Source organism: Aptenodytes patagonicus, chromosome 5 (assembly GCF_965638725.1).
Source record: "Aptenodytes patagonicus chromosome 5, bAptPat1.pri.cur, whole genome shotgun sequence".
Lineage (NCBI taxonomy): Eukaryota > Metazoa > Chordata > Aves > Sphenisciformes > Spheniscidae > Aptenodytes > Aptenodytes patagonicus.
In genome coordinates this window covers 52,327,628-52,340,815 of record NC_134953.1, presented here as the reverse complement: position 1 = coordinate 52,340,815, position 13,188 = coordinate 52,327,628, and the positions used below count along the sequence as shown (strand labels likewise).

At 38.4% G+C, this 13,188-nt stretch overlaps 1 protein-coding gene across 6 annotated transcripts in view; it reads right to left on the bottom strand.

The window, feature by feature from the left end:
- The window catches only part of DNM3 (dynamin 3), a 181,285-nt gene that overhangs the window by 137,057 nt on the left and 31,040 nt on the right, over positions 1 to 13,188 (bottom strand). For all 6 annotated transcript variants that reach the window (XM_076339776.1, XM_076339777.1, XM_076339778.1 and 3 more), the window contains exons 7-12: positions 10,675 to 10,817; positions 7,233 to 7,368; positions 5,822 to 5,889; positions 4,176 to 4,314; positions 2,151 to 2,237; positions 32 to 102 (exon numbers count right to left, since the gene is read on the bottom strand). In XM_076339776.1, coding sequence (XP_076195891.1) covers positions 32 to 102; positions 2,151 to 2,237; positions 4,176 to 4,314; positions 5,822 to 5,889; positions 7,233 to 7,368; positions 10,675 to 10,817 — 644 coding nt within the window. The remainder of the gene's footprint in view (positions 1 to 31; positions 103 to 2,150; positions 2,238 to 4,175; positions 4,315 to 5,821; positions 5,890 to 7,232; positions 7,369 to 10,674; positions 10,818 to 13,188) is intronic.

Below are 13,188 nucleotides of genomic sequence, written 5' to 3'. Positions count from 1 at the left end.
TGTCTTTATAACAAAGTCTCTATATACGTACTTTGCGAAGCCAATGAAGTCTTCATGGTTGGTGTTGATGTAAGAAACCTGGATATCAATCAGCAGCAGCACCTATTAGGGGAGACAGGAGAGGAAAAAAAAAAAAGGATGGGTAAGGTAGAAGAGAGAGATTGAGGAAAAGGAAGGGAGAAAAGAACAGAACTTTTGAGTTTTCTGCTTTATTGAATATTGCTTTCATAATCGTTCAAGCCAAAAGCAACAATATTTTCTAAATCCCACCACTTCTGTTCATGTGCTTGTTTAATAAGCTAGACTACAGAAGAGCTATTCCCTCTTCCTGTTTTTCTTCCTCACAGACCTCATTTTTCACTATCTTGGCCCTTGTCTACTTCATTAAGATCAATCATACATGGCCAGAGAGAGTTTAATAATATATAGATTCTAAGTCTACGTTTTGCAAGTTAAGCAAAATTCTGCCTATTTGTAGCATTCCAGCCAAGCCAGCAAGGAACCTAAACCATAAACCTAAAATCAGGGTACCTAAATTTTCTTTAGGTACTACACAAAGAAATGGTAGGTAAGCTAGCCCTGGCCCAGAAAATGTACAGTGCAGGTACCAGACAGCCATTCTGGTGCACACATCTGGCTTGAGAGATGGGCTGGTCAACGAAATAACAGAATGAGTGGTTTGTGTAGTTCTCACTTGCCAGTCCTAAATAGCCCAGAGACAGAATTTTATTTGAACTTGATAATCTAACTCAGCAAAGAACTTGCTAAGATATTAGAGAAAGCTCACTCCCACCCTTGAACAGTTTCTTGTTCATGCATGAGACTGCACTTTCCCCCCATCTTTTCAGACTTCCATTTATCAGCAGGGAGCAAGGAAGAGACCTATTGCTACCAAATGGTAGCATTTAATCTCTTCAAAGTGTACAGTTATTTCTGTACAGCTCTTCAAACACAGCATCACTCCCAAATTCTTCACAATTTCCAGAAGATATTAGGTGCCTCACTCAGAGCAAGAGATAGTGGGGATTTCAGTCTAGCTCTATCCTCACTAGTGTTTTATTTATTAACGATAACTGCTAACAGCATAAATAATGATGTGAATATGTGACAATAACCTATTTGACCAATTCTTGGCATTTACAAAAAGCTGGTATTTTGTACTTTGTTCTGGGAAATTGCCAGGTATGTGCACACAATAAAGAATGGAATAATAAGAAAAAAAGACTCAATTGTTCTAAGTAACTTGTATCTTCTTCCAAATTTTGAAATAACTGAGTGTGCTAACTAGAACTCCCTGCAAGTACAAGCCCAGCAAATACAATTTTTTTTTAAATTATTTTTTAAGACAGCATTCACAGCACAGATTAAAGGAAAAGCAGCAGGACATGCTGCACAGCTCCCTAGCTCAGACAGGGACAGGACTAGAGAGCTAGGAGTCCAGAACAACTTAGGAGCTCTGCCTAGCCCTTCTTCCCCAAATATTTCTGTTGTCACGCTCTGCACTCTCCAGACAACAATTCCTGTTTCCACTTCCAGTGCGTTTTCTCACAGGTAATCTAAGCTTTGAAGGTTCCTGGATTTCCTGGAGTGCTTAGCTGGGTGATGAATGTTCTAAACAAGTTTCTCTGAAAAAAAAATTTTTTTTTTTTAAACTTTTTTTAAACTTGAATGAAAGCTTGTCACTTCCACAAGAGCCCCAGTACAATTGCTTGTGGGCCTCACTGTAATTAGAACATGGGATGGGTATGTTAAAAAAACTTGGAAACAAAGCAGAAAAAAGGCTGGGTATTTCTGTGTGCTTTTGTTTAATCATTATCGATTTCCCACAAACACCTGTTGTGGCACAGCTAAGAAGATGGTACACTGTGGCACAGGAACAAGCCAATGCTACTTTAAGCCACCAATCCTAATCTTGAAAGACCAGATCAGGATTTTCTGTAACAATTCTAGTCTCCTCTGTCAAAGATCAGTGGTAGAAGAACAATTTCTCTCCACCTCTAAAATGTGCAGCCTGCTGGGGGGGGGGGGGGGGAGGAAAAAAAAAGAAGAAAAAAAAAAGAAAAAAAACTTTGTCTTACTGTACTTTGTACGTAAGAACTTTCCTCCTTCACACACTTCCCCAAACTGTTAGATCTCCTATTTATTCTCACCTGATCCTTGGTCTTCTCTTCTCTTTCACGAATGTAGCCGGCAACAATTCGTTCTGTTTCCTCACACAACCTTGGATACGTTGCCAACTGAAAAGCAAAATTAATAGAAATTTACACCTGCAGGGTGGCTTCAGCAGAATACAAACAGGCGACCTCCAGCTTTCCTCTTTGGAAGAACGCAATTATTATAAATGGTTGGGCTAAAAGTTAACCACACTACAAAGCAAGCCTTACTTGCTATTAATGGTCATTTTCCACAGAAACTGGAGAGACCCAAACCCTTGGATTGTTTCTGTGCTTTTGCTCCATGGAACACTGAGGAAAAGAGACTTTGGACATGTGAACCACAGTTTATCAGCCTTGGGGTGAGGTTTCTCCATGCCTCTCTCTTCTACAGTGCCTAATTCCAGAATGGCGCTTTAAATAATTTCCAAGTTTCTTGTTCTTTGAAGGCTCCACCTGGTGGCAACATCTTTATGTCTCAGTAACAATACTTAAAAACGTAAACAGCAAAACACAACAGTAAATTTGGCCAATAGCACTGGGAAAAGAATCTGCACAACTAATTCAAATGACATATCTTCCAAATTTTGACAAAAGTGAAAAAACCTGGAAACTCCACTCAAAATATTGTGGTGAATCTGCTTCTCTATGATCTTTGCCAAAAAGATTGTCACCCTTTCCTGTTTTAAGAAATAGCTCCTTTACCTGCTCATTGGTACAAAAAAAAATTGCATTATTCAGAAAAATGCAGAGGATGTGACAGGATATTTCTCAACAACTTCAGCATACCTGTGCTCACATCCCAGAACTGTCCTGTACTTGCTGCTAGCAGGGTACCCTGCACTCTGAGACAGTGGGAAAGACACATGAACAGGTGAGACAATAAAAGTAGCCAGTTAGCTAAGAAGTCTACAAGAGTCAATGGGATCTTCTAGAATATCACAGAGTAATGGGAGAAAAGAGAATTGAAAATCAGCAACTGTTAGTTGTCAATGCTCCAGACAAGTGAGTCACAGTATTTACAGATGACAACTTTCCTATGAAGGTGAAAAGTGCGAGAGAAAAAAAAGCTTCATATTAATATATCTGACATGCTTCCTTAGCCACAGCTGGGGAGGTGTGAAGTTTGAGGTTTCATTCTAAGAGTATACACCAACCCAAGCACAGACTTCAGGAAATCCATTCCCAAATGCTCATAGTAATGCTCTGTTTAGTTTTGATGAACGTATTTCTTAATTTATTACACTTGCAGGATCTTGAGTTAAAAGTTTACTTGACGCACACAACTTCCACATCAGGAAGTTCAATGCCTAGCAGCTCTTTCCACTTAAACGTTCAACACTTCTGTGCAGCAAGCTCATTCATCAACACTATTGCAAGGATGTACAAATACAAGGGAGATGAAGTCTTCCCAGCTTTCCACTTCTGATTTCTTGACAGCTGGAGATCAGACGTTTTGGGCTTGTGTATGAGAAAAGCACAGGGGAAGTTGTGGACCCATTACATTGCAAAGAACTGTGGTGCTACCCAGTAAAGTTTCAACACAGCACGACCATTTTTCTCTCGATAGATGTCTCTGAACACATTTGAGGCCTTTGCTCTAGAAAAGTTTCACTGTTTCTTCCTCTTATTAGCATTGGAAAAGACAACTTGAAAGTACAATTTTTTTTGCCGATTTACACATCCATGGAATTGCTGCCTATGTTCCATTTTCAGTACCAATGAAAACATGGTTTTAAAGAGGAAACTGGGGGCAACTCTTGACTTAAAAAAACTCCAATCATAAGGGGGGATATATATATATATATATGCAAAACACAGGAACCAAAAAAATGAACATTTCCAGCATTACATTGTTTTGAGAGTTTTGCAGAAGTTGTAATTACTTTAGAGAATCTTAGTCTGTACATCAAGTGACTAGATCAGAAATCTCTTATAATACTGTAAAATGCAAGACAGGCTTTATATTATCTACTATACCATTACATTATACTTAACTTACCAGAGCTACTTGAAAGTTACCTTTTTAGTGCACTTCTTGACAGTGTTGATTAACTCTTGCATCACTAGATCCACACTTTTTAAGCACGGTCCTTTCAGTTTGACTATCTGTTTTTTAACAATGGCTTCAAATGCCATATCTGGAGTAAACAAACCTGTTCTGTGGACATAAAAGAATATGTAAGACAGTAATAAAAACATCATGCAAGGAAGATGGGGTTTTTTTTACTGAATCACTCATATCTTCATTTTCATAGGCTTTCAGCTGAGTAATAACAATCCCTACACAAACAGACTTCCACAGAACTAAATTTGCTCCTTTCTCTAAAAAAGTGTCATTGTGAGTAAGAATATAAAAGTAGAAACATGCCCTATTACTTGAAGATGACTGTGCGAACTCTAAAGAACACTGATATAATGCAGTAAAGCCTCTTCAGCAGTGCATCAAACCTTAGAGAAGGGATGAATGGCAGCTGCAGCACTCCATGCACAATCACTTGCATAGCAAACCGTTAAGAATCCTACAGCTGCACTTTTCTCTTCACTCACAACAGGAAACGTGGTTCTGTTACTCGGAGTCCTACATGGAGAATTTCACAGTTGGTCACTGCAGGGTACATGACCTTATGTAACAGATACCTCACAGAACCAGTTCTAAACAAACAGGCCTTACTTCTCTTTCAAACACTGCTTGCAAAGGTCTATCTTGGCAGATAAATTATATAAAAAAGCAAACTATAAAAACATGTCCAAAACTATCAGTTTACTACCATAAATTGCTCATCAAGACCTTTCCATCAATAAGGCCAGAAAAGTTCAAATACTTCACCACGGCTACTAAAGTCAACCATTTGAGAATTTACTACACAAATAACGCAAAGAACATTTTCCAAAACACTAAGAACAACACAGTTTGTAAGCAGTGCCTTCAACAGGTATTACGTACTCAGAAAGGGGGGGGGGGGGGGGGGGGGGGGGGACACGACACACGGACACGACGGGGACGGGATGACAGACACAAACCACAAAAGAACCCCCCAAGCTTTTTGGAATCTTTTCTATTGTCAAAGGAACAAAAAATGGATATGCATCTGATAAAATGTCCCTCCAAAATAGACTGATCATTCCAAAGTGAGATAATTAAGTCATTCCAAACCAAAAAACCAAATACCTCCTCTTCCCAAACCTAATAATATACCGCAGACATATCCACAAAGTGAAACCTCAGCCAACCATTTGTAAATCAGTCATTTCACGAAACGGTTGAGAATAAAGGGGAGTAAGATAGTGCAAGGAGTCTGCTGTAACACAAGCTGAAAGGTTTTTTTCCATATCAAGACACAAGTTTTCCCGCTAAAACTTACGACTTTTCAGGAATACAGGCTTAAGAGAACTGCAGACATTACCAGAAAAAAAGTTACTGGTTTTCTCTGTAAAATAATTTTTCAGTACTTCCAGGTAAATTAAACCTCTTTGGGCAAACCAACTGTTTGGCCCAAAATAGCTACCTAAAAAACAGAAGTGTAAAGGAGTGAAAGAAAAAAAGTCAGCTGCTGGGAGCAGCGCGTTAGTAACTTAGTCCAGCAGTCAATAGCCAGTGTGTCCACAGGTTAAAAAGACCACACCCTCTATAATGTGACTGGGCTTGAAAACTTGGGAGCACTTGCCTGATACCATGTATGTTCTTGATGGCATAACTTATTTCTCTCCGCAGTTCCTTCTCATTGAATTCCATCTAGAGGAACAAAAGCATATGAGATCATATTAGGGAAAGTTTTTAATAAAACAGAAAATATTACCTCTCCCAATATAACTGGAAGACAGGCAAGTTCAACTGGCAAATTATTCATTTCTAATTATGCTAAACAAAGCATAAGTATTTTAAAACATTTTAACACTAAGGCTACAGGCAGCAGTAAGGATTGTTGAAAATTATGCACCCTTCCATTCCAGATATACCAACAGCTGGAACAATTTTGCAGAGTTGACAGAGTAAGCCAGAAACAGGATTTGGAAGAGGCAACTTTTTTTAAGCCTGGTTTCCTAAAGTGGTGCAACTTCTGTGATTATGGTCTGTTTATCCTCCCCTTCCCATTCTACTGTTTTTCAATGAAATTTAAGAGAGGAGTGGACTCAATTATGAAGTTATAAAGGTTTTCTTTAAGTTTCTTGAAAGCCAGCTAGCTGGAAGAGAAGTTAAGTGTTGTCACAAATGAAAGGGTCATTACCTAAGTCCAACTGTCATCTGTTCTGTTGGACTGCTAGTTGACCTACCACATTTAAACCTTGGAACCAGCCACAACCCTGTCTGGTTTTTACCCAACTGAAAGTTAGGGGATGTCAAGGCAGTTGAACATAAAAGAGGTGGAAAGGAAGCTTAGGAAAAGTGTAAAAGAATGGGGACTAGAGATACAGTACAGTTCATGGTGAGGGGAAGCTGAAGTCATTGCAGTGAAAGAAAAAATCAAAGAATATGTAACACAAATTCACAGGAAACCAGGCTTCATTAGTTCACACCCCACTGGACCTCCGTTACCCAAAGGATGGGTAAGCAAGAAGAGATGTATCAAGAGGAGAAATGTTATCTATCTCGAAACACCAAATTTGCTTCTACTCCACCTCCCACTATGAAAGCATAGGACTGAAAGCTGGCTTTGGTTTAATGCATTGAATACAGGAAGTAGAAAACACAGAAAATGGCTATTTTCCACAACTCTAATTTTAATAGGTACTAGCTACTTGAACGCGACAACTTAAGTTTACCAACCGTAGTTGTTTGCCTGCCCCATCTAACCAGAAGGAAGATGACATTTGTGATAAAACAATAAAAAAGCATGGAAAATAGTAAGAACTGGGACTATAATTCTATTCTAATTTATATACTTCAGAATTCTTAGCATGTGTCAGTATCCAGAACTAGAAATGAAGCCAAATGTCTCAATTATGACTTCATGTAATTTCTTCCACAGTTAAGAGCATGTTCTTCCAGTCAGACCTTATCCTGGCTTTACTACTATCAGTATGAACATAAGAATACATAAATAAAACACAAAGCACACCAGCAACATGGATAAATACCTTCACTAGTTCAAAAGGAAAACGTTCATGGAAAATACGATTGATTTTGGCACCTCCTGAAAGTTCTAGTGTGTCAACCTGATCTCCTGATCCTTCGATTCTTTTTTCAAAGTCCACTGAAAACTGTTGTACCATCCTAAATTTCAAAGGGGGGGAGAAAAAAAAACCAAAACACAACCATTTAAGCATGTCAACTACCAACTCTTACTTTAGTACTATGTGACTACTAGTGCCTATTAAAACATGTTTAGGAATTGACAAAAGTATCTATAACAACAATTCATTCAGCCAAGCTGCCAATCCATAAAATCCATACCTACACACACACCCCCTACACCCCTCCTCTCTCACAAGACACAGCTCAGTATATTTTTCTTTCTCCATAAACATTGTATTATTTTTTTTTTTAAATACTGTTTATTAAACTGTATATTAAAGTCAGCTACAAATACAGCAGGGTACCAGGCTACATTTGTGTTTTATCAATGATCACAAAATTGTAAATGCTACCATTATTTATTACATAAATTTTTAATATATTTTAAGAGGAGAAAAAGCGATAGCACTCTTTTTAGTAGGATAAGCAAATAAAAGTCCCGACATTTAAGTTATAATACTTAATACATTTGAATAGAAAAGCACATCCATATTTAGATGCTGTTACAGAAACTGCAGAGCCCAATGGGGCAGACCACCACAAGCAAAAATCTCCAATCTTACGGAGATTTGCAGAGAGCTTACTTCTCCACAATGACCCTTTGATCTTTCTAATATCTTTCAAAAAGATACAGTCCAACAGCATGATGTGAATCAAGCCACTAAGCTGATGCAGTGCTGGAAAACTTGGAAGAGGTTGCTAAGGAACTTACTTTCCCATGCCAAAAAGCTAGCCCAAGAAGCAGTACTAACACGTCAATGTGGCAGCTGTCAGTACCACAAGCTCCAGCTTACTTGGTTGTGCTTAGACTTCTGCAGCAGGAACATTTAGAAGAACACACATGAGAATTCCTCCAGTTATGGAAGATTCACAAATAGCTCAATTTTTATTTTTTAAGTAAGTACAGGCATTTGGTCATAAAATTTGAAATGACAGATTCTGCCAAAAAGTAATACTGCATCTCAACTGTACGTGAACCTCAGATACCTGTATGGCCAGGTTAACAGAATTACAGAAAAAGTCTAAGTGTAGGGCCCCAGACTCAATTTTTGAAGAGGACTGCAGAAACTTAAGATCATCTTATGGGGTGAGGCGAGGCAGATTTTTTTTGTTTGTTTGTTTTCTTACATGCATTATGGCACTCGTTCTCAAGAATCAGAGGAAAGGGTTCTAGTTATGTTACTTTCCACACCCCAAAAGAAAAAGGGAAAGTGAGGAGAATTTTTACTGACAAAAGAAGTTAATTTCTACTATAGGACCCACTTATAACGAAGGAATTAGAAAAAACTATGCAGAGAAGTATCACGTAAGATGACTTAGGCTGAAATGGATTCAATTCTTTTTCCTTTAGAACATGTTACAATAGTAGAACAAGCATGAGATACCAGCAACACCTAACAATTCACAACACTTCGTATATGTGTTTCTAGCAGTTAAGTCACCAAATATAGAGAGTGAAAAAAAAACTGCCTGTGTTGTACTGTCATGGAAGAGTAAAAGGTGATGCCCCTCTGTTTTTGCAACCAAATCATCTGAAGTAAAGTCATGAGGGACAGACTTATGTCTACTCTTTTGGACACAGCTGTTACAAAAACGAGTCAATCAGAGTCTTCAGCTGGCTCAAGAAAGCCTCTCTAGTTCAGGAGACCATTTTCCCTTCTGAATTCCCGACTTTTAATTAGAGAATGAATCCTGCCCAAAACTTAGACATTTTCATGACCCAGTGCTATTACCATCTATCCCAGAGAACCGAGAAGGCTGAAAACCTTTGAAATCAGTCAGAGTAGGAATGTGACAACAGTCATGTAAGAGAGAAGAGCTAGGTATATTTTACGTCTCTGTTTTTCTTCCTTTAGATGCTTCCTCTTCTAAGAGGTAAATCTTAATTGCATATGAACATAGAAGTGGCTGCAGAGTGCTACAATTTAAAAAAAAAAAAAAAAAAAGAGAGAGAGAAAATGGCAGACCTTTCAGGTGAAAAGGTACACAATACTGAGTATCAAGCATCCCTGGAAACAGACCAAGTAAGGAAGCTGCATGAAGCAAAGCAGCAGGTGCTAACTTGGCTTCAATCTGAAACATCTGCATTGCCCTTTTTCCTTAGTGCTAAAACCACAATAAAGAAAATTTTAAAATTATTCCAATTCCACTTGATTCAGAGTCAGATGAACAGTCATCTCTGTTCCATCACTTTAAAATATAATGTTATCAGACAGACTTATTTTGTGGATGAGACCCAAACTGGACAGTGACTTCAGCAGTGAAAAAGCTTTCTACTTCGGAACTTACGATAATAATGTAGCTCCAGAAATTGTTGCAATTCCTCCGACAAACAACAACAGTATTCAACCCATGACTTCTTGAGCCCAAAAGGGTCAACATCTGCCAGATCAGTTTTAACACAAGCACAGGTGGCACACCACATCACCTATTTTGCTGCTAGTTGTCAGATACATGCTCAGAGAGACAAACCACAAGAAAGAGGTTTTCACACACCCCAATACACTATCACTTGAATGTAAGAATGGCTGCACTACAGCGGAACAAAAGCCATATCATGACAGTTACCAACAATAAGTGCCTAGGAGAACAGAGCAAGCACACTGTAATATTTCTCCAGAATACTCTCTTGGCCTCAATAAATTGCTGCTCGTGGGTTCCATACAGCAGGAATTTGTCCTTGTACTTACTAACCTTAAATGTCTTCCCATCCCCAAGAATTTGCCTAGCTGCTTTCTGAAAGCACACAAACTTTTAGTATCAGCTCCTGCAGCAAAGAGCTCTGTGGCTTAGGTTCACATCACATGAAGGACTACCATCTATGATTAATTTTGATCTTGCCATCTTCAAGTTCTTTTGGATAGCCAAGTTTTTATATTGGAAAAAGAAGCATTCCTTATTCTCCTTTCAGACTCCTCATCTTACAGACTTCTAACACAATCTCCTCCCCTTGCTTGAGGTCATCTTTTTGGCAGGCTGAAGAATGCGTCTATACAATCAGAAGCAGTTTCTTACCTTTGATCATCTATGTTGTCCATCTTTGTACCTTCTCCTGTTCTGCTTTCTCTCTTTTCTAGGATTACTAAAATTAATTTAGGGAAAACCCTGCTGAAATTGTAGAGTAAATAAAGTGTTCTGGAACATCAAGCACAGAATTTTTTGGAGTTTGCATATAGAATCCTTCACCATATCCTAATCTTTAAATTTAAACCCATTAGAAAGGGAAGGAAAAAAAAAAGCAAACCTATACAAAGTGAAAAAGCAGAGAAAAGACTAGACACTCACTGCAACAAGGCTTTCGTTTTTCTGGTTGGATCTTCTGGTCTGAAGTTTTTGTATACCTCTACTTCATGTTCTATAGAAAGCAGCTGGCTCTGGAGTTTGCTTCTGAAGGCTGGCAGGGTATCCCGAATATGATTGGTAAGTTGCTAAAAAGCAAATAAAAGTCCTTTAATACTGTTAATAAAGTTGAAAGCAAGACCACAACCATTTCCTTTTGACTGCCAAGCATATCAGCCATGACCTGTGCTAGTTTACCAGTGTAGTTCCTTTTGATCTTTGAAGCAATGGAGACTGTTAAAGAACAATACAATATCCCTTTCGCAAACACATTATAAGAAGGCTTGAAAAATTCCTTCGTCTGCTCACTCACTGAGCCCTGTTACTACATACTTGTTTAGTTACACACAGAAAAGTTATACACATTACCTATTTAATTTGAAATGACCTCTCATCACTTAGCACTGACGCCACCACTCCCATTTTGGTGATTTTCCTAAGGGAGTTTCCCAGTTCCCTATATACTTTTTCAGCATGACTCCTCCTTTACTTTACAGCCACAAGGCAATGTGGGACAAGGAAGAGATTCTGAGCATCCACAGCCCATTAAGAACAGAGATGGAAGGAAGCGTAGACATACAGAGTACCTACTTGGCACTCTCCCACCATTGGGAAAAAAATCACCTCCACGTGATTTCTGCTCCCTTGTACAAAGTATACTAAAGGGAAGAGATTTTGCCCTCATATTAACAATTACAGAACGTTACCTTTTTAAACACTTGATTTTTGGCTGAAAAAGGTTCTCTCACTCAAGACTACTGGTTTTCATTTCTGAAAATATACCTAAAAGTACTGGAAAATAAGCTGAAGGAGAGTAGAAAAAGGCTTACCAGACCTGTGCTTAACTTACCTCACTTACTTTTGTATATATATGTTGTAATGTGTTTGGACAGCACTATCAATGTCTTACCTGTGCCATAAATTTCTCATGCATTGTACCCATTCTTTGATTAAAACCAAAGTGGACTTCTTGCACTATGCTGCAAACCCTCTTCCCAACCCCAGTCAGACAAGCTATAAATTAAGAATGTCATATATTAAAATATGTAAACTGAAAATTAAAGTTGTTCAGCAGACCCGACAGGCACAAAATCAAAACCTGGAGTTTCCCTGGAGCACCACCTTGTGGATGCAGAGAAATATAAATATTACCTGAAACCACAAACACTAATAGGTCCCTAATATCTTATGGACGAAACTTAACTAGATCTTCTCATATATAATATTCTGCATGCAGTAATAGCAACAGAAGACCAACAGTTCATACTGAAATAGGTAAATTTACGGAACAGCTCACAAAAAAAGTTAATAGTACATAAAGTAATGCAAGCCAGGACAGATAAGACAGTCCAAAGGTATATGCAGCTCATGCTTTAGTCTCAAAACTAAGACACATGAAGTAAACTTTCAAGATATAAAAAGAGGCAAAATATCCTAAACACAGACAAAATCGCAGGATACAAGCGAGTTCTGGCATCCTGCTGAAGACTTTGGTTCTGAGGCACAAATAAATGGCATTAGCATTCTTTTTGAGCGAGTCCAGAGCATGCCATAACCTGGCTGTCAAGTTACAGCTGCAAAGTCACTGTAGCAAGAAATTAAGCAAGCCAGCCACTTAGTTTCCTACCTTAATCGATAACTTTTCTGCTGTTTCCAGCTGCTGTCCAAAATGGACAAAGCCAGACTGACCTGGTCTTTGTCTATTCCAGACCAAAGGCTGCAATTTGACAGCGAACTGGAGAAAACACTATCAAGTTTGACTTGCAGGAATGCCAAGAACAGCGGTCAGCTGATAAACTGAGTTTAAAAAAAAAAAAAAAAAAAAAAGGCATCACCAGTAATTTTAGAGAGGCAGGCATGACTTGATCTTGTCCTCTTCAAACTTGCTGAGATGCATGATCGTTAGGGTCACATGCTATTCAAGCTAAGGGCTGGTGCTATAGAAAGGGCAATACCCAAAGACAAAGTGAAGAGAATTATATACTCCTCCAAGTCTGGTGTAGGCAGTGTCTTGATTAGGACAGTAAGCTATGGGTTTCTCCTCCAGGTAACTGGGAAATAGACCTCTATTTCCTGCTGAAGAAAGCTGTGATCTGACACGGTTTGGCATGAAGTCATAGAAATAAACCAAAGGTTTGGGCAAAAATAAAGGTAGCGTGAACAAAGTGTTCCGATTACTGTTTTTGTCATGTATATCATTAGTATACTGTACACTGTTTCTACACTTTATTGTAGTTTTTAATAGATTTTGAGGTTAAAGTACAGACATACAGTGAACCCTCAGGATCCATGATTTCTAATTTTTTTTTTTTTTTTAATTTCTAAATTTGAATTCTAAAAATCCTGTTAAACTAGAAGAAATGTGACAATTAAGGAATAGGATGGTATACTTCCAGCAAGGGAGCTGAATCTTATTTTCTATGTTCATTTTCAGTATTCAAGAGAACAAGGGAGTGCAGA